Here is a 24,452-nt window from a genome sequence, read left to right as displayed (position 1 = left end):
AGATATCTACTGCAGAACGATTGCATTCTAAGAACAGCCCCTTATCAGTGCTCTGGTTGCTCAGCTCAGATAGCTCAGCTGCAGCTTCCCGAAGTGGAATTCATTGCATAATCGCGGGGGGTCCGATTCAAACCGTTTTAAAGACGTACTCTGATCCGTGCCGTGGGTTGCGAAAGGTTTATCATTACCTACATATTTAATTATTCGGTTATAACATTAGCATATTCGTTTTCAGGACACGGCGAAGGACAAGGGCTGTCCATGGAAAGGAAAGCAATGATGAGTGGGATGGGAGGCATCTCTGGTCAAGCGATGCGATGGAGATCTCAACCGAGCAAGTTATCAAATCGCCTCCGAAATCTCCAAAATCATCCTGTGGTGAGAAACGTGCATCACGATGCAAAGGCACGCTCGACGCCGTCTTCAGCAGTGCCTAAGTCACCTACAACTGTCTCGAGGAGATCATACCTTGAAGCGACAAGGACTACCGCCCCTCCCACGGAGAACAACCAGGGGACGTCACTTTCTATGTTACCTCTCAGCTCTGTTATCCGATCATTCTTTGTCACGACCGTTTCCTCTTCACCGGTCTTGCTTCGTCCGTCCATGGCACTGTTGTCTTCATTTGCTCATTCAAAGTCAGCATTTCTGGATCCAGATCGAAATCGGGCCCTAAAGTATGCATTGGCAAAGACTGTCTATGCCCAGTTCTGCGCCGGTGAGACGCCAGATGAAGTCAAAGAATCTATACAGAACCTGAAGCGTATGGGATATTCTGGTGTTGTTCTTGGATATGCCAAAGAGGTTGTGATGGACGAAGATGAAACGAACTCTGTTGGACCGCCAAGGTCTTTGGAGGCAGAGGAATTGCGCCGGAAGAGGAACTCCGAGGAGATTCAGAGTTGGATGGATGGAACCATGAAGACTGTTGAATTAGCAGCAGCTGGCGATTTCGTGGCCTTGAAATTCACAGGCGCCGGTAAACAAACTCTCGAGCATTTGCTTCGTGGCCTCCCCCCGTCTCCTGAGCTTGAGAAAGCCATGGTCGAAATATGCGAGAAAGCAAAGGAGCGGGGCGTAAGATTGCTCTTCGATGCTGAGCAGCAGGCTGTACAGCACACTATTGATGAATGGACGCTCGATTTCCAGCGCAGATACAACGGCAGCTTCACATTGGAAGGACAACCACGGGCGTTGGTGTATGGAACTTACCAGGCATATCTCCTTTCGACCCCAACGACATTAGCGCGTCATCTCGCTGCTGCTCAGGCTGGAGAGTTCGTTCTGGGAGTTAAGCTTGTCCGCGGTGCTTATCTGGGCAGTGACCCGAGACATCTCATCTGCGGATCTAAGGACGAGACGGACAGGATGTATGACAGTATTGCAGAGTCGTTGATCACAAGGAAGTATGGAGATATCCTCACTCCGCATCCTCCGTCACCAACTACTTCTGCGCCTCAGGATATCCCACCGTTCCCTCAGGTCGACCTTGTTCTTGCTTCCCATAATCGTGATTCCGTCAAGAAGGCACAGGCTATTCGCAACTGGCAGGTTCGGACCGGGCAACCCCGGATTGAGATCGCTTATGCCCAGCTACAAGGCATGGCAGATGACATCAGTTGTGAATTGGTCCAGGAGTCGAAAGAGGTCCTAGAAACTAAAGCTGCAGATAGAGATCCACCAAGAGTGTATAAATATCTTGTTTGGGGCACTGTAGGCGAGTGCACGGAGTATCTCCTTCGGAGGGGGCAAGAAAACAAAGATGCCGTTTCAAGGACGAAGGACACAAGAAGAGCCATGACTGCGGAGTTAAAGAGGAGGTGTACAAGAAACTGGGGGTCAACTACTCAACGGTAATTATGCATTGGCAAAGAAGAATGATTAGTATTCTGCTTTGCGTTTCTTCCTTCAATCATGCCTTGTTGGACTTCCAAGCTCCATATTCCTTACCAGTGGATACTTCGTTAATTGTTAGAATAAACAGTCTATGTCCGCAGAATCTTGTGATCTGTTTTGAATCGCATTTTCGAGGCCGCTTTTGTCTTTATATAGACAGATACTTCAGAATAGAGAACCGGGTCCCAGGTGCAACAGTGTCTAGTCCACCAACACTGTATAAAGAATCTTGGTTCTACCCGTGAGATATGTCTAGGGTAACTCCAACCACTGTATCACAGATAAATTGCTTTGTCTTCTCTCACCACCTTTCAGTAACCAGACTCACTGGACCTGTCACGTTACCAGGCTTGAGGATATGGATGGGTCACGGAGATCTGCAACAGATGCTTCAGGGGCACAGTATTTTGAGAGGCATGCAAAGCCTTTGAGGACTCCTGCCATAAAGCTGCGGGTCTGGCTTAGTCGTCGCACGCTGGACCCGCCTATCACTTGTTTTTGTCGCCTGTTGAGATTAAAACACATCTCTTAGCATCGTCTCTTGACCCCTTTCATCTCACCATCTTCCTGACTTTGTCTTGTCCGATCCAAGCAGTTTTGTGTTTTGCATGCTGACTGGTGTTTTATAGCTCTGGATAGAGACATATCCAAGCATATAAGCATCAGAACACGTTTTTGTGTCAATCTTGCCCTGTGAACTTGGCATCTGACCTCAGACACGTCTTCTTGTGTTGATATCTCGGGCGACGACTGGATTTCACTTTTCTTGCTTGTGGTGCTTGGGCCTTAACACATCTTTCATCCCAGATTGGAAATCGTACCAGGGTGCTCAGGGACTGGTTGCCCAAAATGGTCCTCTATATGGTTGACACCGCCATGAGCGAGGTCTTGGTCCACCTAAACCACCTCCAACGGCATGTGAGTGGCATGTTCTAGCTGTCAAAATTGAATCATTTCCTCCTATGCTTCCTACGCTGACTTAAGCAGCTCAAGCAGTACAGCCAGGCAGAAAGGGCGAAGGAACTCGTTAGGCTCAGCATTGAGCTAAACCGTATATTTTGTGATTCAATCAAGGAACTTCCCGATGGCGCAGATATCATGGAGGGTATAGTAAGTTCATGAGATAAAGAATCCTTGCAAGTATAAGCAAGAAGATAAAAGTATCCTAACAGCGGCACAGCCTCCTGAATCCTGGACCCAAGAAGAAAGTGAAAGTAGGTCAGGAGCTGATGCCCACGGGAATGAGGAAAATCGATTGGACATCGGGCCTGAGGCGGAAACTGAGAACGATGAAAAAGTCGCAGATCAACTGCTGCTGCAGGGTTCAGAGCAGTCAAGCGAAGACTTGATCCAAGTCGAAAAGGCTCCAGCGTCATCTACCTCAGTGGCTCCTCCGAGCAAGGACGGAAAACATGTGACGTTAAAGACCCGACGGGCTGTTCCGGTCCCTACGCCGGAAAAAAGCATAGACCAGAGTTCGTCTACTGCAAGCCAGTCTGCCTCCACCGGACCATCTGAGCAGCCAGTGGAGAAGAAGGTACTCCCACCAGGCAAAGCAGGAGTCGTCCACATACAGAGTCCTGTTTTCGAGAATATCACCGACTTCATTCAGTTCATCACGAAGCGGATCCGCGAAGGCTCCCTTCAAGATATCATAGTCAAATCGAATGACAAAGCGACTGTTGTATTCCATCACGCGACACATGCGAGATTATTCTGCGAGCTCAACAAACAGAGAAAGTACGCCCGATTCCCCGAGGGATATCGCATCACGTTTGGCCACGACTTTTACTGGGACGATAACCACTTGAAGATGGAGGCTCCCGTCAGGGAGCGGCGACGCCTGACTTTCGTAAAGCGCAAGTTGTTCTGCAAAGAGCTCCCATTTGAAAAGTGGAGACAGCACGTTACGTCCATCGCCGGCGCGCGTAATGTCGAACGCACCTTCGCCTTCAACAGTGGCAATGGTAAGCAACTCTTGAACAGTCTTTTTCTTTACCGTAGAGTAGTCTGGGCATGGAACTGATGATAAGCTTCTCTTCCTCAGCCACTGCTATCTTCACAAGCACGACGGTTGCGCGCCATGTCCTCGAAACTTTTAACGAGTGGAAAGACACCAGAGAAGTTTACAGCGGCCTTCAAGTCTCCTACTCTTATGACCCGTGCGAGGGAGACTTAACTTTGAAAGCTTCAGAAGGGAAACCGGCTGAAACTTACTAAGATACATTGTCGCTGCGTTCTCGTCAGTACAATGGTGAAGACCCAAAGCTGAGTTGGTGTCGCTGTGATGGCTATTATCCGTGGTAACTTGTTGAGGTCATTTCCAGATCGTCAAGGACAGACTTCTGATTTGTCTTTTCTATTTTCTTGTTCCTGAGTTCTTTTGCCGGTCCAAGGGTGAAGGGCTAAAGCGGATTTAATCGGTGTTGTAGCTATGCCCATAACGATGTTTGTGAAGTCCCGTTCAGATCATCGAGAGCAGGCTTTTCTGTTTTTCCCGTTTTATTTTCCTTGGAGTCCATATCAGTTGTCATTTTCACGTCGTGACGGTCGTGTGGGGCTTCGAGGTTTAGTTTCGGTAGGGTCTTTTAGCAGGACAACGGCAAGCTGGGCAAGAAGGCATGCCAATGAGGTATTTACCAGCGGACATCCGATGTGTCGCTGTCTCCCAATGAGAATGGATTTTTTTTTTTTTGCTGATCAAATATTCTTCAATGTTGATGTGGAACTGCATCTGTACTTTGGAAGAGCAGCTCACACTGGGAGTGGGTTCAAGTTCCACCGTTCGCGACAGCGTGTCAGTTCGTCTCCACAAACGCCATTCATGCAAGGGCGACTTCGGGTACCATTTGATAGACACACACAGATCGCAGATCCCACGTGGGAAAAGAGTTCCGATCTGCTGCAGCACGTCAGTAAGAGTAAGGAGTTAAGAAGAAGGGACGCCCCCTTGCATGCCAACGCTCGCCACACTCAAAAGCCAGCTCCCCTAGCCTTCGTTGCTCTTGTCTTCCGATGTCATATCCACAAATGATCCACATATGTCAAAGGTCATCACAGTCCCCATGCATTGAGTACCTTACCATGCTGTTTCACTTGCTGCCATTGCAGATGTAACGAAGACCGGTAAATGTTGCGGTCAGAGCCGACGCTTATGCGTACCGGAACACCGTGATGTGTGTGGGTTCAGCCGGGAGTACATATGCCCCGGATTCCACGAGAGCTAAGTATGGAGATCTGTGGCAAGTGCGATCGATGATCGGGGGAGGTAACATATGCACATACGATTTCGATCGGCTGTCAAGCGTTTACTGTTTTAGCATGAGGACTGTCTATCCTTATTACATGGGGTCCTTCATTCAACGGCCTTCCCCACAGCAGGTTGCTCGGATTCAGAACCGTGCACATGGGGATTGTTGCTTCTAGTGGAACGGAATAAGTAAACGTGGGAGCTGTGAGAAATGGAGAATGAACAAGCACGCTTCAGAGCTTATGTGCGGTACTGAGCATATCACGCAGTACAGTACCGCGATTGAGTTGAGCCACTTGACCATGGATTTTTAGAATACCGGATGTACCGCAGACTTCTTTGAGCCAGTCGGCGATAAGGAGGTAAGATATGTCCTGTAACCCGTTGGAGAATAATGGCATCGTTCCGTCGCGAGTCTCTGATGCTCTGGCCCCGCTAAGAATAGAACGCCAGCGCAGCCCTGGTCTGCTTCAAGGTTTTGGCGGTCGCAACGTCCACTAGTTCTGCGGCTTTTTTCATCCCTTCCTTGGACACGGAGCACGCGGCCCAGGGAGAGCGGTCAATAGTGATACTGTAACCTTGCACGGTGCACGCTCTACTCCGGACGAAGAGAGTCTGTATGACGTACGAGAAACAGAGATAACTAACAAGTGCTATGTTTCAGATAACCAGCAGATATCCCTGAGGCCAAACGATGATCCTGTTAGGGAGTCGTGCGTCCGCCCTAGCCGGGGAACAGGCAGCTTGACAGGGGCTCCGCTGCAGCCCACGACCCAATGGAGACCACCGATATGCCCCGGAGCTCCCCTCAACCCGAGCGAGGCCAGCCCGCGACTCCACAGCGCCCGCATATAGCAAATGTTACTTCTGTCCGGCCTCCCCCTCTCCTTTCGTCTTCTCAATCCCTCTTTTTGTTCCAGCTCTCGCTTCGTCCTCTTTCGTTCGAGGAAAGCACACCACGCTCGCTATCCCCTCTCCGCGGCCTGCCTGACCGGCGATCGTTGTCTGGCTGCTGTCCCTCGTTGTATTTGTGTGCTTCTTCGACATTACTATCTCTTGAATAATATCCGGCGGAAGCCTCATCTCCGTTCCCCTGCTGCTCTTTGTCCCCGTATATTCTTTCGCTATCTGTCAGTGATATATACATATATGTGCATAATCTACTGAAAATGGTCCGTTTCGTTACCTCCGCGTTGCTGGCGGCTCTGTCTGCCTCTGCTGTCTTGGCTCAGAACGCTGCACAATGCAGCCCTAGTCAGAAATGTCCTGCGGACAAGCCATGCTGTTCCCGTGAGTTGCTCGCGATGTTTGCGCCTTTCATTATACCGTACAGGTTCTGATGGTATCGTTGAATTTTTTAGAGTATGGAGAATGTGGAACGGGCGCTTACTGTCTTGGTGGATGTGACCCTCTTTCCTCGCACTCGCTCGATTCCTGTGTCCCGAATCCCATCTGCGAAAGCAAGCACTACACTTGGGACAACCTCGACAATGTCCAGCCCAACACAAAGTACCTGGGCGATGCCAGCAAGGCTGATTGGGTATCGAGTGGACAGCCTCTGACGAATGACGGCTCGCTGCTCCTGACAATGGCTCCCAACACTGTCGGCACTCTCCTTGCCAACAACCACTACATGTGGTATGGCAAGGTCTCTGCCAAGCTGAAGAGTTCCCGTGGAAAGGGTGTGGTCACCGCATTCATTCTTCTTTCGGATGTCAAGGACGAAATCGACTATGAATTCGTCGGTTCCGACTTGGGGAATGCGCAGACCAACTACTACTTCCAGGGCATCACGAACTGTACGACTTGAGAAATCCACATTGGAATGATATATGAATCGCTGACTTTTACTTTCTTAGACAACAATGGCGGCAAGGAGCCTGTTTCTGACACTTTTGACAACTGGCACACCTACGAGATCGACTGGAAGCCTGATTCGATCACTTGGTCCATTGACGGCGAGGTCAAGAGAGTGAAGAAGAAGGAAGAGACTTGGAATGCCACCGCGAACCGTTACGAATTCCCTCAGACCCCAGCCCGAGTTCAACTCTCCCTCTGGCCCGCTGGTATCCCTAGCAATGCCGAGGGTACGATTGAATGGGCCGGTGGTCTTATCGACTGGAACAGCGATGACATCAAGCAACACGGTTACTACTACGCGACTTTCAGCGATATCACCATGGAGTGCTACGACCCCCCAAGCGGCGCCAACGTCCAGGGCAGCAAGTCATACATTTATACTGACTACGCGGGTACCAACAACACCGTTGAGATTACCGACAAGCCTACCGTCCTCAAGTCGTTGCTCGGCACAGGTACCAACATGTCGGCTGACTACCCTCACTCTTCGGGAAGCTCTAACCCCGGTGACTCCACTGTCCCTGGTGTGAAGGGCGGTGTTGGCGGTGATGCCCAGCGTGGCGGAAGCGGCACCCAGGGTGGCTCTGGCTCTGGCTCTTCTACCAGCTCTGGATCCGGCTCTACGACGACTGGCTGGAGCCAGGACGGTGGCTCGACTGACTCTGGTGCTCCTTCCCAGAACGAGCGTGTGCTGAAAGGCTCTCTGTTCGCAGTCCTGGTTGCTGTGGTTGTTTTGGTTTCTATGTAATCTCACTTCTCATCCTCGTTTCTTGGACAGATTGAGCGTTGCCCATTGCCATTTGATTCATTGATTGTCATAATACCCTGCTTAACCTTTTATCTTTGGAATGTATTTGCTGCTCGATTAAAGCATCTTTTCGGCGATGGATTGCAAGCGAAATTCCAAGTGTCTTAATCATGTCAGTAAAATACGATTAATACAGGATGATAATATCTTGCTTTCTGCTTCCGGTATGCCATCTATTGTCTGATCTTGATGTATCTACGTTGAGTTTTGTTTTCTTTTCTTTCTGACCCCCGCAGTGTCTGCTGCAGAAATGATATCCCATGTCCATTCTACGTCTGGCTTGAACATAGTAATCTAATGCTATCTATCAATCAGCTACCCGCATCAGATCTTCCGCTTGCAAAATAGAAAGGGCACCAGGTCAAGATGGGTCGCAGGATCATCTTCGCGTGGCTATCGGAATGAGACAAGATCCGGCCGGGATCCCTAGTCATTGGTCAGCAAGTTCCGTTCAGCGTGAACCAGGTAGGGGCTTTTAAGATATACTAAGTTTATATCACCCAAAGAACCCGCAGATAATGAGCTGTCTATCCGCATATTCTATTCCGAATATTGCCAGGGAAGCAACATTCAAAGAATATCGGTTCAGATAGCTATTGTTGATGACAATTCATCTTCTATCAGACGTTTCTATGCATCCATGGCCAACTAGGCTGCAAGGCACACCTGTGATCTTGTTACAGAACAATCTGGACGATGGCCATTGTAAAGAAACTCTCTTCTGGACAAACACCGCGCTTATAGTAGCACTCCTTTCCAGATTGACCGCCATCTCGCATCCGCGTTCTTGAAGCAGAAGAGTATATCTGATGATCTTGCCATGTCCAGCTTCTCTCCGGAGCCAGAAACAGACAACATCAATATGGAAAACCAGCCATCTGCTGTCCAGATTTGGGACATGACATCTTGCAAGTGGGGCAATTCTATGCAAGAGCCCGACTAGTTATATAACCTAGGTAGTTTTCTCATTCGTCCAACCCCATTGTCAACTCCAGCGTAACGATATCTGACACATAAAGGTTCTATCGAAATAGCTAGCCGGCCCGGTATTAGGATCTCTCTCAATCTACCTTGGATGGGCTGAAGGCATTGCCTTTGATGATTGGACCTTCAGCCCCAGTGTGTCACAGTTTGGCCCCATTCAACTATGCTGTTTGCTTTTGACCACTATTCAGCACCCTTTGCTGTCCTCCGTACTCCTTTCTGGTTGCGAGAATGACTCTGAGAGCAGAATGCACAATGACGTGGAGTATGCCTGTTACTCAGGTGACTCCGCACCTTGAACGGAGGAATGGTGATCGAGATTGTGTGGAAGCGAACATCTAACGAGGCTGTTAAGCGCTAGGTTCCTTCTCATTGATTGATATACTTCGTGGCTGCGCTGGCGGGAACATTCTGTATGACTCTTTGTCTCTTGGTTGAGAGCAGAATTTCCCTTTGAGGTCATATTCATTCACTATTTTGCCTACAACGCCCTGTCTGTGTCTGCCAGCCTCATTCACCACCTCACCAAGCCACCCAGACAAACAGTCCTGGGATGCTGCCTACGTATACAGTGAATACGCACTTTGGCCCCGAAGTTCTGAATTTAAGCCCCATGGCCGATGGACATGGAACCTCTTCTTCTTTCTTTCTCTATCGATTATATAATCGTTCTTGGAATGATCCGTCTTCCAGTGGACCGTGGGACTTTTTTCTAACGGAAATCTTGGATTGTTCCCGTGCAAGATAGCTATTGATAGCAATACTCTTCTCGTCTCTTGGTGGTCTTGATAGCATCATTTGCTATATCCGAAGCAGAGAGAAAGAAGCCTTTCCAACAACAATCATCTTTCTCAAAATATCTTACCACTATCATTTCACACTTTCCAGTCTCCTTCCTAGGGAACGGACAATACACAGGAAGAAAGAGGAGAACGGCGCTTCCTCTCATCTTTTCTTTTTCTCTCTCTGCCCCTGACATCCTTATCTACCTACCTACCCTAATCTCCCTATCCAACAGGAAGTTGGAAGACTAAGAAAGAAAAAGGCAACATGTGCCTCTACCGCGGCACCAGATGCCTCCACTGCGGCCACCCCGACTTCGAGCTGCACCAGTTCTGCCAGACCCTCCTGCGCGAACTGCAACGCATCGACGACCCCTACCAGCGCGACATGTTCCTCCTCCCGTTCAACCCCCCGGACTGCAAGCCCCGGCTGGGCGTCAACATCGTCGGCTGGTTGGTGTCGCACCGGTATTGCAGCCGGTGTCTGAGGTTGTTCCGGATAGCCGAAAGCTGGTGATCGGACGTTCGGCGGGTATTTTATAGGGGTGGTTGATGGAGGACAGGAGAAGAGATTTCCTTTTTGTTCTTTTGTCGAAGGACTATTGCATAATAGACGCCCTACATAATGTCAAAGTATGGAAGGGGGATGGATGGGCACTTTTTCCAAGCTTTCGCTTTGCCAAAGCCCTTGCTCTTCGGACCGCTCGTCGTAGATCACGTTCATTCATTTCTACGACGATCATCATAACAGGGGAAAAAAGCTTGCATGAGGATGGAGTTTTGGGAATTTGAGAATTCTGTGGTGATTATCTGTCGGTCTGGATTTGGTTAATGGAGGCTTTTTTTGGAATACTTTCTTCCTTCCTTTTCTTTCTTTTGTTTTCCTTTTATCAGATCCCATCATTTTTTTCTTTATGTGACTGTCCCATATCTGTTCCGATATTCCCTGTCTATCTATTCTGATGTCTTTGATTCACTTAGACCCTGGGAGGGGGAGAGAGAGAGAGAACCAAAAAAGGATAAAAGATTAAAAGAAAAAAAAACATACCTATTGGCATTATTTCCCCCCTTTTTCTCTTATTTTTTCAATTTTCATTACACCTCTAGTCCCCTTTCTCCTTTCCCCAATCCCTATCGGGAGGGATCCCACTTCCCCTTTTCACCATGTACATGTACTGTCTGGATATGAGGATGAGCATGGATCGTGTCTAGTCTGGTTTGGTAATTCAGGGTTTTTGTGCCTGTATGTATGTTGGCATGGTCAGATAATGATAAAGCTAAGCTAATCCAAGCTTTCTGCATTTCTTAAACTGAACAGAAACAAACAGACAAAACCAAAAATAACCAATATGCGATATGATATAATATGATACGATAAGAAGGTTTAATGTACTGCCATGTAAATGACAAACCTAGAAGTTGTTCATTGTTCACCCTCCACCAAGAAAAAGTACTAACGCCATTCATATCATGCAAATAAAAATGAATAAATAAGCTAAGCCCCAAACGATGATTCGATGATGATGGTATGCTGTTCTTGCTATGTGTTCTTAGGAAAATCCGCTTATGTTCCGTTCACTCGAGGGATCCCCTCAATCAAAGAAACAAAATCACAAATGCTAAATGATGAAGGAAACCCATACAGAAAAAAACCATTGACTTCATCAATGCACGGCTCCACATCCACAGCTGCTCCTCTTCCCAATCACAGGGACGGGCTCATCCGCCCCAGGGAGATCCGTCGAGCGCTTTCTGAAATCACCGTGGTACGTGTCGAGCTGGTCGGTCCGGACGTCCGCGCCCAGAGGGTCGCCCATCCAGGAGAACTCCTGCACGGTGTCGGTCTTGGCCTTCACGGACGGACCGGTCCAGAGTCCCGACGACTGGAGCTGCTTGGTGACGTTGTGCAGGTCCAGGTCGAGGTAGTTGGCGATGAAGGAGCCGATTTCGGTGTTCTCGTGGTTGCCGACGAGGGCCCAGGCGTCCTTTGTGGAGGAGGCGTAGATGTTGACGTCGACAGCTAGATTGAGAAATCAAAAGGTTAGAAGAGATTGATATTTCAAGGAAAATGGCTCAGCTTACCAGAGTGACCATGTGTACTCCAGCCAACCTGTGCCCTTCGGCTGATGATATCCGCGAAGACATAGCTGGAGGGCCAATAGGGATCATGCTCGAGGACAGCGTCGACCTCGTCGTCCGTGGCGTCAGTGACACCAAAGTCTTTCTCCAGCAACTCCTCCCGGACGTAGCGCCGCTGCGCGGACTTGTTCAGCTTCTTGCCATCACTGTTGAGGTACTGGTTCAGCTTGTTATGGAGATACTCGGACGAGTGACTAGCGTTGGCGAGAACGCCAGGAAGCCACTTGTAGTCCGGGTAGGACTTGTGCAGCTGCCTTGCGGCCGCCAGGCCACCGGTCTCGTGGTCAGAGGTACTAATCAGGACTCCGGGGGTCGAGTCCTTCTCGAGGAACTCCAGAGCGGCCGCAAAGGCCTTGTCATAGGCGAGGACTTCGTGGACCTGCGCCGCGGGATCGTTCCCGTGGCCGGCATGGTCGATACGGGAGCCTTCGATCATGATGAAGAAACCCTTGTCGCTGTCCTTGGTGGCTTCGCTGAGAGCGGTCAGGGCAGTGCGAGCCATCTCCTCGAGGGACGGGTACACATCCTTCTGGAAGCGCCGGTCGATCTCGTAGGGGATATCACGCTCCGCGAAGAGTCCCAGAAGGGGCAACTTGGCGGAACTTCCCACGTTCAGGCCATCGAATCCAGCCCGGTCATCGACGTAGCTGAAGCCCTTCTCCTTGGCGATCTGGATCAGATCCCGGTCGTCAGCACGGCAGCTGCCGTCGGTCGAGTTGGGCAGAAAATGGCACCGTCCTCCACCGAGCATCAGGTCAACCACCCGGCCCAGCGGGTACTCGCCAATCTCATGTTCCGCGATGGTATCCTCGTACGAGCGGTAGTTGACGTGGGACGCGAAGCAGGCGGGCGTTGCGTCCGTGATGCGCGTGGTCACGACCAGACCCGTCATGTAACCAGCCTGCTTGGCGGCCTCCAGGACCGTACCGCAGGGAGAGTGGTCGGGCAGGACGGAGATGGCTCCATTGTAGCTCTTGAGGCCGCAGGAGAAGGCCGTCGCTCCGGCCGCGGAGTCAGTGACGAGACTGGACGACGACCGCGTCCTCGACGACCCGATGTGATGTTGGTCCAGTACCAGAATGTCATCAATTGTCAGTCCTTCCTCCAGCTGTCGGAAGCTCCTCGTCAGCGACAGACTCGTCGGGCCCATTCCGTCGGACACCATGAAGATCAGGTTGCGCTTGCCGGTCGGCTTGCCGCCGGGGCCCCATGACTCCTTGGAGTCCGGGTGGTTTCGAGTGCTCTCGTGCTGGTAGACGACGGCGAGGATGACGACTGCGACGGTGGCCACGAGAGCCCAGGTGAACAGACCGATCTCCCTCCAGAAAGCCCAACCGCGGCGCTGCTGGCGGCGGTCAGTCCGCTCTCCGGTCAAGAGGGCGTCTTCCTCAGTGTCGTTGCGGACCGACGAGCGGTCGTCGGTCGACTGCCGCGGAGCCAGAAGAGGCTCGTCTCGCGGCATGGTGAGGGATAAGGAGTGTTTGTTGGAAAAAGGAAAAAGAATGGACGGAGAAGCGTCACGTTAAGTGGCGATGGAGCTGCAAGGGAGAAGCTCTCCGAGGTCATGCGGAGGTGAGCTCGACGGGGCTTGGCGCCCGACACGATACGTCACAGCTCGAGAACAGCGGTGTATACATCTCTCTGCAGCATACATGCTGCCCAACTTGCGAAGACGTCGATTGTCGGTCTGGTGAACCGCCGTTATTCGGACCTAGAAGATTGTATACATATACGTGACGCAATTGCAAGCTGCTTACTGAAAACGTTCCAGTATCCACTTCAAGCCGGTGCCTCTTCAGACCAGCTCAGATAGACAGACCTGTACAGATAGCATGACAATCCATACACAGGGCAACTAGATACAACGTAACGTCCGAAATGTACATTACGGTGACAAGGCAAATGGCCATTGACCCCTTGCAACCGTCAGCAGTCCCGGGCAGAGTCGACGCTGATTTTTAGAAGAATGACAACATGGGTATCTTCTGTCCTCCCCAACCATCAATCATCTCCCTCTCCATCCAACAGGGATCAACGCAGCGGCGACCTCAGAACCCCCCCGCTCGGTCGCCAGCAGATTGAACTGCGCAGCCGCGTTCCTGGTATCCTGGATCTCGATCCGGATGCCCAGCGAATTGATATGTCTCTTCGTTTCAGGGGAAATGGGGAAGACTGAAGCTCCGAGACCGAGGATTAGCAGGTCTGAAATAAAAACAATCCGTCAGCAACAAACAAACAAACAACAAAAAAACAGATATTATAAGAGGTATTATTTTTTTAGCTATAGGGCGGTGCATAGATAAAACTTACCTGGCCTCGGCCACACCAGCCCCAACAGCCCCCAAACCTGCTCCTCAACCTCCCACTGCCCCTTCGCATTAACCATCATCCCCTTTACATCACCGTCCCCTTTCCCTCCTGATCCCTTCTTATTCAAATCAAACCCCTCCCACGGCCTCCATGCAAACGCCTCTCCACCGACCAGCAACACCCCATCCCCGCCTGTGACCTTGGTCCCATTGCTCAGATGGAACCCATCATCGAGACACGCGTCGATGGCGCTCGCCGGCGCGGGGATATCCCCCAGAACGTTGAGCGCCGCAAAGTCGGTCTGGGTCTCCTCCGGGGACCGTGGTCCGCGGTCGTGGGTGGCTGGTCTGCGCGGGTGCGCACGCGGTATGATCCGTGAGGGGCGGTGGGCGTGGTTGCCGGTGCTGCTGCTGCTGAGACGGTACTGAAAGGGAAGAAAAGGGGAGGTAGTCGTTCGAAGGGCCCGTGACGATGGTGATGATGCGCTTCGACTAAGGTAGCTGGTAGTAGTGGTAGCTTGGCTGGTTGTTGCTGTTGTTGAGATAGAAGTGCGCAGGGCGCGCAGGAGCTGCGGCGACGGAGGACGCATCATTGGCAATGCACGTGTTTGCCAATTTTTTGACTGGTGATTGATAAAAAAAATGGATGTTTGCAAGGCCCGAAGAGACAAATCAGAGGTGAGAAAACGGATCAAAGAACATGCGCCTTGTTCATCAAGGCATCGCGATGTGATGAGATGCGGAGATGGACCTGGGGCCGAAGTCCAATAACTTGGTCTTAGCGACGGCCCGAGCGCAAACTCCACGCTACGAGTTCTCAGGCATCGAGATAATACTATGCCTTGCATCTTTTTCTACTTAAAGGTAGTTTGACAAATAATATTTCATTGCTGAGATCTCGGGGAACTATCCACCGAGTCTATGTTCTACTAGTAGTGCTATTTTTCTCTTCCCTCCCTCCACCCTTCATATTAAACAGGAAAAAAAAACATTTTAGTCTCTAATGGTATTAGGGGTATGTGACAACCTATCGTCCGAGGCAATTCAATAAAATCGCCTTTCTGAGAAGAAGAGGAGTGTATGGACCGTATCGAGTATGCTGTGTGTCGTGCACGTCATAATGTGTTCAGGGTCGTAAGAAAGGTGCTCGCATATGTTCATCGTAGAAAAAAAAAACAAAACCCGAAAGTAACTTGGCTGTTCATGCCTTTCCCATCCTTATACTCTCACATGATTTCAATATTGTGTTTTTGTCTTTTTCTACCCTTTTTCCGATATTTCAGACCGCTTCACCGCGAACCACGCGTAGTTGTTCGGAGTCCACCAGGAATGAGGGGAGAGCTGTTGAGAATCATGCAGAATGTCCGTATGCCCTGAATCGATCGTCACCCATTCTGTGGTGGTAACGACCAGGGATCTCTCGGGCTACGGCATGGCCGTTGCGGTCCTCGTCAGACTGGCTGGAACTATCATCCCCTACTGCGGTCGTTGAGGAACTGCGGAGACGCTCCGCACGATCCTGCAAGGCTTGCGCTTCAGCAGCCGCCTTCTGTGCACGGATCTGCTTGCGCCACATGCTGGCATATCGGCCCTTGAGAGCGAGAAGCTGATCGTGGGTGCCGCTTTCGGCAACCTGGCCCTCATGCAGGACCAAAATACGATCAGCGGTTGTAATGGTGCTCAGACGATGGGCGATCACCAGCATAGTGCGTCCGCGGCCAAGCGTAGACAACGCTTCTTGGATGTGTTCCTCAGTCTCGGTATCCAGAGCGGCCGTGGCTTCGTCAAGAAGAATAATGCGGGGGTTCTTGAGAATAGTTCGTGCAATGGCCACACGCTGCTTCTCACCTCCACTAAGACGCAGACCGCGCTCTCCGACCTTGGTCTGGTAGCCATCCGGGAAGGACATAATTTTATCGTGGATGCTGGCAGCACGGCATGCCTCGTACACGTCCTCGTCGGTGGCATTGGGGTTGGCGTACTTCAGGTTGTACATTAGAGTTTCGTTGAAGAGCACGGTGTCCTGTGGCACAACACCGATGTGACTCCGAAGTGAGTCGATGGTTACGCTCTCCACGTCGCGGCCGTCAACCCGGATACTTCCATTGGCAGCATTGTAGAAACGGTAGAGCAGGCGGAACACGGTGGACTTTCCACCACCGGACTCACCAACCAAGGCAGTTGTGGTTCCAGGCTCACAGTGGAAGGTCAGGCCGTTCAGCGCGGGCTTCCGCGAATCGTACGAAAATTCGACATTTTCGAATTTGATGTCACCTTTGCAGACAGGCAGAGGGGTTGCTGAAGGGCTATCCACGACAGTTGGCTGCTCCCTGAACAGCTCCAGCATGCGCTCGGAATTGATCAATGCCGACTGAATAGAACGGTAAAATGTGCCGAAAAAGTTCAGCGGTCCTTGGAGTTGTGCCATGTAGGTCAACAGTGAAACGAATTGTCCGACTCTGCGCTGGCCGATGGAAACTTGATAGGCGGCAATGAAACATGTTATGAGCAACCCAAGCATGAATACCGTGTTCTGGCACGTATTCATCAGGGTAAGAGAGAACAAGACATGGTACTCGGCCTTCTGAAAGTCCGTGACCGCACCACGGTATCTATTGAACTCGTACTGCTCAGCATTGAAGTATTTGACAGTCTCATAAGACACCATGGAGTCGTTCCTAGCAGTTGCACTGTCAGTCACACTGGGCCTTCCCACAAACTGGGTAGGGGATTTTTCAACTTACTTGACGGCGTCTTCTTGTCGCGAAGCATTGACCATCTGTCTTCTAATCTCTGCTCGCCACTGAGCCATCCGTACAGTCACATAGAGGTAGCAAAACGTCACGATTGCAACGACCAGAGCATAGTAGGCATCGAAAACGATCAGGAAATACCCAATGGCCACGCACAGATCTATCAGCATGGGCACAACCTGAAATGTAACCTGTTCGAGGAACGTGTTGATAGAGTTTCCTTTGCTGAGCGCGGAAAGCACTTCACCAGTCTTCTTGCCCAGGTGGAAATCGAGGCTCAGTCCATGGACATGCTCGAAAGCAGCTGTAGACAGTTCCATGTAGGAGTACTGTCCAACTGGGATCCACAGGCTTGAACGCAGTGAGCCGATAAGGCCCTGGTTCCCTTGCAGCCATCGGTAGAGGATGTACAAGCAGATTTCAAGCCAGGGGATACGGAATTCACCGCCTTCTTCCTTGGACAGGATGTTTGTGATGACCCCAACCTGATATGGAACCAGGACGTTGACGACCCGTTGCAGAAGAATCAACAGGAAACAGACGACGACGACAAGTTGCAGTCTGCGGGACTTGGACGGCCAGAGGTACGGGAAGAATAAGGAGTAGCCGCTTAGATACTCCCACCAGCTGGTAGACGGTATGGTGGTCGGGCGTACCCAGGGGTCTGGTGGCTTAGGAGCATTCTGGCCAGAATTCTGGTTAGCTGAGCCATACCCCTCGCCGTTCGCAGAACCGTTTTCTGCGGCAGAAGCGCTGAGCAGCCCGGTCGTCTCCGTGGGGCCGTCTGAGAGACGGTGAGCGGCCTTTCCTCCACGGCCTTTCAGTCCGACGGAATTGACAACGTAAATCAAGACCATCGCAACAAGGATCAAGATCCGGACGATATTTGACACCACTTCCATAGTCTCCCAGAAAGTGATGCCTTTTCTCAGAGGGCCACCATGTGGGTTTCCAACAACCGGCTCGTGGTGGGGATGGACGTAGATGGTAAGAGAGGCGCCGAGAATAATCAACTCGATCGGTATCGCGACCAACCATGGGACAAACTGAGCGAAAGTCGGAGATGGCTTTGTATCCAGGAGCGACACGAGAATGATCGCGTAAACGAAGAATGACCCCACGACATAGATCTTGGGAGAAGTCAGCCACTGCCCCTTTGGAATCGATTTGCTTACTTACCACAAGAGATTGGCCACACCACCAGTGCTCAGATCGGTAAAATAAGGTATGTGCCATATTAATCGCAGCATCCGCAACGTAGGTGACTAGGACCCCAACGGACAGCCACTTGAAGAGAAGTTTGGTTGCGGGGGAGAAGACCTGGGGTTCCTTCGGAACTGCCATGGTACTCCTGGACCGTTTGGGAAGCGGTCTCCCGCCCGGTCCCGTCCCAGAGGCATTCCCATTCTTGTTGAGGCGCTTGGCCGATACGATAGAGTTCGCGATGAAAGCTATGATGAAGACGACCAGTAGGAAGATCGGTGCACCGATGCGCACGTATTCGAGCAGGACACGGGCTTTCTCGTTAGAGACCGAAGGCGCGGAGCCACCCATTGACGTTGACAAGCCCATGGTGAAAATTCCTCCTACCGTTCCACGAAACCACACGAACAGTAAGCACTGTCACTGTGCTTCCATGACACGAGAAACCGAGCCCGATCTGAGAGGAGTGAGTGGCGGGGATGAAGAGATCGGAAAGGACCGTTCCGGCTCCTGCAGGAGGTTCAAGTTTCGCTCCAGAGACCGATTGCCAGCAAGCAATTCCTCAGCACGCCACAGCCAAAGACCGTGATCGCCGGAGCGTCGGAGATGATGATAAGATGCTGCGGATAGGTGCTGTACAGTACAAGCAAAAGAAAGTCAGGGAATCAATTAAAAACGACTACGGTGGGAAAGAGCGTCGAATTGCAAGGACGCGTCCACCACTCGTGCGTAGCAAAGGCAGCGAGAGAAAAGCACGAGAGCAGAGCGTAGAGGGAGAGAGGATGGTGTTGAGGAAGCAAGACCGTGTGGGCCGAACAGGCAGGTAAGGATGGTGGAGAGCTAGTGGTTAAGTCCGCAAGTTACGGAGGAATAGACTCGAGTAGGCAAGTTTAGTCTGTGGCTCGGGCAGGGAGAGCGGAGCGCCGAGGCCGCAGCCAGCGCAGGGCAGGGACGGTCTCCGAAAGGCCAGGTACGGAGATCGGAAAGTTTTTTTTTTTTCTTTTTTGTTCGTGTCTCACGCTCTGGGCAAGAGAAGGAGAGAAGCGAAGGGGGTGTCTTCAGAATTAGGAAGGGAGGGAAGGGAAAAGGGGAGTATCACGACCAGATGTTTCCGGTGATGTCGAGCAGTGTGTGCCCGATATGAGCAGCGAGCTGATCAGTGGCGGGAGGAGCTGGAAGCGGCCAAGACGATAGGAGGATCCGTTAGCTCAAGTTCGAAGCTCCGGTTGAAAATGATAGACCGGGAAGCCAGTGGCCACACTGCACGTATCCGCTGAGCTCGACAAGTAACCCGGTGCGCCTGTTTTATGACGCCACCGATGGGAAAGCAGAGAACGAGAGACCAGCCAGCACAGATGAGTGAGCGGTGAGGACATTGGGATAAGGCCGGCAGAACGGCCAGGAATGGATGGTGACAGCCTACGGTGCTTGCATCCTTCACCTGGAGAGACACAGAGAGGCCGGGCCGACGCCAGGACCCTGGCAGCTCGACGAGGAATATGCACGGAAAAGACGTGCATCACCTACAGAATGCTAGTCGGCTGGAGTACCTGGTCCTTGGGCCCAGCAAGCGTATATAGCTCAGATGCGTCGATACGGTGACTGGACGATTCTAGTGCTGAACAAATAGGACCGCGCCGGCCGACCGCATTCCGCTCCACCTTTGACGCGGGCTCGCAGAGCCTCGCTGTTGATCTGGATCAAGATCTGCCGAGATACATCATATCTCACCGCACGTCGGCCGTCTCTGCCCTTCCATCCTGCCTCCAAGGGGACGCACTGCTGCACACAAGGCCCTCTGTCCATCAGCCTCCGCAGACGGGAACAACCCTCCATGTCGATCCATGCATAGTCCTGCCAGCCCTTCCGCAGACGTCGACAAGCTGTCGCACACTCCTGTTTCCACCCCCACCCGTCACTCTTTGCCCCTCCACCACATTTGACCCAGCGGTCCCAGCCGCGCGCTCTCTTGTCTCTGCCCTGCATCAACTGGACCCTCTAGTTTCAGCGCCATTGAGGTCTCAAAAACATATCACGCGTTCTTGCCACCCATTGATTCATCCTCACGAAGACCTGGTCTCTGCCCGCCCGGGCCTGGTCTTGCCTCGAGTACCGCCGGGCAATGGAGCTCCGATCACAGTCGCGTTACTCAGCCTTGGTCTGAGGTCATCATGTCAGATCCGTCTCGAGCCCATACCCGAACCTTCTCTGCGGGGGCCCCTCCTCCGCCCCCCCCTCCGCCCGCACCGCCGCTGCAGCAGAAGGAGAGGTATGCAAACCGGGCGACCAGCGCCCTGGCCAGGTTTGCTCAACCCTTCTTTTCGGGCTCCAGGCCTCCCAGTCCTCGTGAGAGTGCTCGCAATGAAGCATCGTCCGCAGCGCCGAGGCCGACCCGGACAAAGTCATTGTAATGCCTCCCCATCGTGATATGCTTTGTTCCATGGTTTGCACGCTAATCAGGGACATAGGCCGGGCGCCTCCCAGACCGTTACCCATAAGACTGGGATTCCAATCGCTTCGTTTGATATCTCTCCTCATAAGACACACGCCGTGATCGCGGGTCGAGAAATCTTGAAGACCATCCGTGTCTCGCGGGACCATACCTCGGAGGAGTTCAACATCCGCAATGCGGTCATCAGCTACTCATCCACCCATCGTCCTGCGGGCGGCATCTCCGCGAAACACAAGGACCAGCTGGCAGTGAAAGATGTGAAGTGGTCCCATGGCGCTTATGACACAATCATCGCGACTGCTGTGGCCAATGGCCGGATCGTCATTTACGACCTGCACCGCGCGGGCCTTGAGCTCGCCCGGTTTCATGGGCATAGCAGGCAGGTCCATAGGTTGGCGTTCAATCCGCATCTCCCTTCCTGGCTTCTCTCGGGGAGCCAAGACTCGACCATTCGGATGTGGGACTTGCGGGCGGCGTCCGGGGAACGGGGTGTAGTGACGACCGGGAGCAAGGAGCAATATAACGGTAATAGCGATGCGGTTCGGGATATCAAATGGTCGCCCAGCGATGGTGTCATGTTCGCTACTGCAACCGACAGCGGTGCAATCCAGTGCTGGGACTACCGCAAGGCGAATGCTCCTGTGTTGAGGATCGCTGCGCATGACAAGCCTTGCTTTGCCGTCGACTGGCATCCAGATGGGAAGCATCTTGTTAGCGGTGGCACGGATAAGCACGTTAAAGTTTGGGATTTCTCGTCTTCGGCAGAGAGGAGGCAGAAACCTACCTTTCAATTTCGAACCCCACAAGCGGTGGTTAACGTGAGATGGCGCCCACCCAGTTGGGACTCGGAGTCTGAAGGATTGGGCGATTGGCAGTCGACTCAGCTCGTCACGTCCTATGACAAGGAAGATCCCCGTATCCATCTCTGGGATATTCGGAGACCGCACATGCCATTTCAGGAGTTTGACCGATACGATTCGTTGACGACAGATCTTCTCTGGCACTCCAAAGATTTGCTGTGGACCGTGGGCGAGAATGGTGCTTTCACACAGACTGATATCAGATACGCTCCACAAGTAATCAATCAGCGACGGATGTGCTCCGTCGCCTGGAGTCCAAATGGTGATGTGCTCGCATTCTCACAGAAGCGTACCAAGCGACGTGGCCTGGGTATCAACACGACTGAGTTCCTAGCGTTCCGAGAAGAGGAACGTAGTAGCGGCGAGAAAGCAACGAGTCAGAGTCTAACCGATGAAAGCCTCGACGATTCTGTACTTACCGCGTCTCTCCGTAAAGGGCACAGTAGAGTCTCTGGCATGAGATCTTCAAAATCATTAAGCAATACTCCACCCTCCACAGAGGATAATCCTTCGGTTATTCCTCTTGAGAAAACGCTGGCAGAAAGCAAGTCCCGTGAACCGTGTCAATTTGGAGCGGTTGGGCGTGTCCCTGGTGTCACTACCAATCCGGAGCTGTTCCAGTACCTGGCCCAGAACTACTCTCCGTTGATGCGAGACTCGGTAAGTGGGTTGCAGCGTAGGGATGCTTTGGCAACTTTGTTAGATGCCTTTGACCATAATGCGCAGCGTGCGGAAGAGGTTGGGTTGCTTAAGTTGGCCCAGACATGGAGGATTGTGAAGTACTCGGTCATTCAAGAGCTTCAGCTCAGGGCACAGGAGCAGCGGCGAGTGCGTGAAAAGGGAACTGATAACGTCAAGAAAAGGCTGTCCAAACAAGAGGAGCCAGCTGACAGACACCATAATGCTGAAGAAGAGAAACATGAGAAGATGAAGACTCGCTTGTTCAAAGGAGTGATGGAGACAGGAGGACTTATGAAAGTCGTCCCGGACGCTGAGAGCACCTCCAACATGACCACGCCCCTCGCGCAACCACAGCCTGATTCGCCGCCTGGCTCCAATCGCAGCTCCAATTCTCGGCATGTCTCCCTTCAAAACGACCTTGTTGACATTCAGCCGCTCCCGCCGGCTATCATGAGTGCAGACTACAGCACAATGAGCTCTAATGACCTTGCAATATCTGATCCAGATTCACAGCCCATGGAACAGTTTCAGCACCATGAGTCCCAGCCTAGTGAGGATTTGCAGGAGTTGTCCGTTAGTCCGACATCTGACACGCAGCATGAGACGGTCCCTCAGGAGACAGATAGTGACCAGAGGTCCGCACCGCGTGCAATTGCTGGCAGAGCCGAATGGCGACTGCAAGCTTCCCAGGAGGATGGGAAAGGGGCTTCCGATGAGGACTTTGAGCAGAAAATGGAAGACAAAAGGGCCGCCATCCGTGACTACAGGCAGTTTCCCAAGAAGCTACTGTCATTTGATCCACCGGTGGGCGAGCCAAGCAAACTTCCTCAGACAAGTCATTATGCCCGCCATGACTCTGCAGATAGTTTCCCTATGTTTTCCGCCTCTACTGACAGTTCTCATCGTGCAAAATCCATGGGTACCTCATTCTCTCCACGTATGAGGCCGCAAGGGACACCTCCGGTGGACGGGGAAGACTGGGACACAGAGGTTGAAAACGTCCAACAAAAGGTGGATGAGGCAGAGGCTGGCTCGCCCTTGATTTCTGCCCTCAGACACGATGACAAAGATGACCAACTCGAAGACATGCCATTCGAAGACTCCCTCTCTGATACCAATAATGTCCACCTTGAGCGTCCTTCCAGCCCTCCTCCGCTTCTAATGGAGTCCATTCGGACGAAGGACCTCGATCAGGAGCCCTCCTCTGCGCCCAGTGGCAATGCACCTGGCGCAAATGGATCCGCGCAGCCGGATTCTCAAGGAGGCGTCGACGGTCTTGAAGGGGCCACCATCCCTCTAACCCCTGAACTGACAGGAACCAAGCCTTGGAGCGCCCAGGTCATCCTTAGAGAGGCGATCAAACACTATTACAGCAGCGGCACGGCTGCTGACATCCAGACCGCCGCTCATCTTCTCCATAAACTACACGTTCTCTTCTACGCATGTGAAAAGATTCTTCCGTACGAGGAATGTGAATTGGTCCTTAAGACGTACAATGAGCACCTCCTACGGCTGTCTATGTATGTCGAGGCGGCCGAGCTTCGACTTCTCTGCGTCCCGACTTATCCAGCCGTCTACGAATATGCCCAGGCGGACACTTACATCAACGTGTTCTGCTACAACTGCAAGCGACCATATGAGAATCCAAAGCGAGATAACAGCCGTTGCTATCGCTGCCAAACACCGCAAGAACCCTGTTCTATCTGTATGAGTCTGGATCCGCCGCCGGAATGGACCGCGGAGCCGTCTACCGAACTCACCTCCTCTGCTTCCTCCGCAGACCAGGAGTCCGATGATGTCAGTACAGCTTCCGATTTGTCATCCCACTCGTCTGCGAGTACCGAGCCGATCCCTGCTTCCGAGATGGAGCGTCTTGACCAAGCTTCCCACGACTACGCCGTCCCCCGCCGCTTTGGCTCCGCTCTATGGTCATGGTGCCAAGGTTGCGGGCATGGCGGCCACTTAGCCTGCATAACCACGTGGCTGAGCGACATCTCCATCAGCGAAGGCGGCTGCGCCACACCGGGCTGCATGCATGACTGTGGACCCGGTCCACGTCGTGAGCAGAACCGCGCGCTCGCCCAAGAGGAGTCCAAACGGCGCGACGCATCTGGCCGCAAGGCGAGCGTGGGATTTGTCAAACGCGACTCTTGGGCCACCGGTGAAAGTAAGGCTGTTGAGAAGGCTAGAGGCATGTTGAGTGTCGCTCCCGCCGCGGCTGGGGCTGGCACTGGGGCACCGGGTGGTGCTGCTGGTGCTGGTTCTGGTGCTACTACTGCGGGACCGGGCCCGGCCTCCACTGGTATGATGTCACCGAAGAAGGTGAGGCTTGTCACACCCAGTGAGCAGGGCAAACGCAGAGGTGGCAGCGGTTTCGGAGGAGCATTTGGCGGCAGAGACAGGCAGACGGCATCTGACCCTTGATAGTTGAGTCAGTCGGTTCGGTTTAGTCGGAAAGGGAAAAAAGCCTCTCTC

General features: G+C 52.3%; 7 protein-coding genes across 7 annotated transcripts; 4 read left to right on the top strand and 3 right to left on the bottom strand.

Annotated features, from left to right (window-relative positions):
* Positions 1-528: 528 nt before the first annotated feature.
* VTN00DRAFT_582 (uncharacterized protein) lies at positions 529-4,116 on the top strand (the record flags this gene model as incomplete). Its single annotated transcript, XM_069432392.1, has 5 exons — positions 529-1,713; positions 2,704-2,814; positions 2,884-3,006; positions 3,077-3,863; positions 3,944-4,116. The coding sequence occupies 5 exons, from the start codon at positions 529-531 to the stop codon at positions 4,114-4,116; spliced, it is 2,379 nt and encodes a 792-aa protein (XP_069291289.1).
* Positions 4,117-6,315: 2,199 nt separating this feature from the next.
* Positions 6,316-7,754, top strand: VTN00DRAFT_581 (uncharacterized protein; the record flags this gene model as incomplete). The annotated part of the gene is made up of 3 exons (XM_069432381.1): positions 6,316-6,436; positions 6,508-6,945; positions 7,006-7,754. The coding sequence occupies 3 exons, from the start codon at positions 6,316-6,318 to the stop codon at positions 7,752-7,754; spliced, it is 1,308 nt and encodes a 435-aa protein (XP_069291288.1).
* A 2,094-nt stretch (positions 7,755-9,848) lies between these two features.
* On the top strand, positions 9,849-11,207 carry VTN00DRAFT_580 (uncharacterized protein; the record flags this gene model as incomplete). The annotated part of the gene is made up of 2 exons (XM_069432370.1): positions 9,849-10,048; positions 11,135-11,207. The coding sequence occupies 2 exons, from the start codon at positions 9,849-9,851 to the stop codon at positions 11,205-11,207; spliced, it is 273 nt and encodes a 90-aa protein (XP_069291287.1).
* A 37-nt stretch (positions 11,208-11,244) lies between these two features.
* Positions 11,245-13,181, bottom strand: VTN00DRAFT_579 (uncharacterized protein; the record flags this gene model as incomplete). The annotated part of the gene is made up of 2 exons (XM_069432358.1): positions 11,245-11,600; positions 11,663-13,181. 2 exons carry the CDS (start codon positions 13,179-13,181, stop codon positions 11,245-11,247), a joined length of 1,875 nt encoding a protein of 624 aa, XP_069291286.1.
* A 543-nt stretch (positions 13,182-13,724) lies between these two features.
* On the bottom strand, positions 13,725-14,621 carry VTN00DRAFT_578 (uncharacterized protein; the record flags this gene model as incomplete). The annotated part of the gene is made up of 2 exons (XM_069432347.1): positions 13,725-13,921; positions 14,030-14,621. The coding sequence occupies 2 exons, from the start codon at positions 14,619-14,621 to the stop codon at positions 13,725-13,727; spliced, it is 789 nt and encodes a 262-aa protein (XP_069291285.1).
* A 758-nt stretch (positions 14,622-15,379) lies between these two features.
* On the bottom strand, positions 15,380-18,353 carry VTN00DRAFT_577 (uncharacterized protein; the record flags this gene model as incomplete). Its single annotated transcript, XM_069432336.1, has 3 exons — positions 15,380-16,706; positions 16,773-17,911; positions 17,961-18,353. The coding sequence occupies 3 exons, from the start codon at positions 18,351-18,353 to the stop codon at positions 15,380-15,382; spliced, it is 2,859 nt and encodes a 952-aa protein (XP_069291284.1).
* Positions 18,354-20,155: 1,802 nt separating this feature from the next.
* Positions 20,156-24,401, top strand: VTN00DRAFT_576 (uncharacterized protein; the record flags this gene model as incomplete). The annotated part of the gene is made up of 2 exons (XM_069432325.1): positions 20,156-20,391; positions 20,453-24,401. The coding sequence occupies 2 exons, from the start codon at positions 20,156-20,158 to the stop codon at positions 24,399-24,401; spliced, it is 4,185 nt and encodes a 1,394-aa protein (XP_069291283.1).
* Between the last annotated feature and the right edge of the window lie 51 nt (positions 24,402-24,452).

This window comes from Thermoascus crustaceus (genome assembly GCF_041956765.1).
Source record: "Thermoascus crustaceus strain CBS 181.67 unplaced genomic scaffold VTN00scaffold_1, whole genome shotgun sequence".
NCBI classification, from domain to species: Eukaryota; Fungi; Ascomycota; class Eurotiomycetes; order Eurotiales; family Thermoascaceae; genus Thermoascus; species Thermoascus crustaceus.
This window is presented reverse-complemented; position numbering and strand designations above follow the sequence as displayed.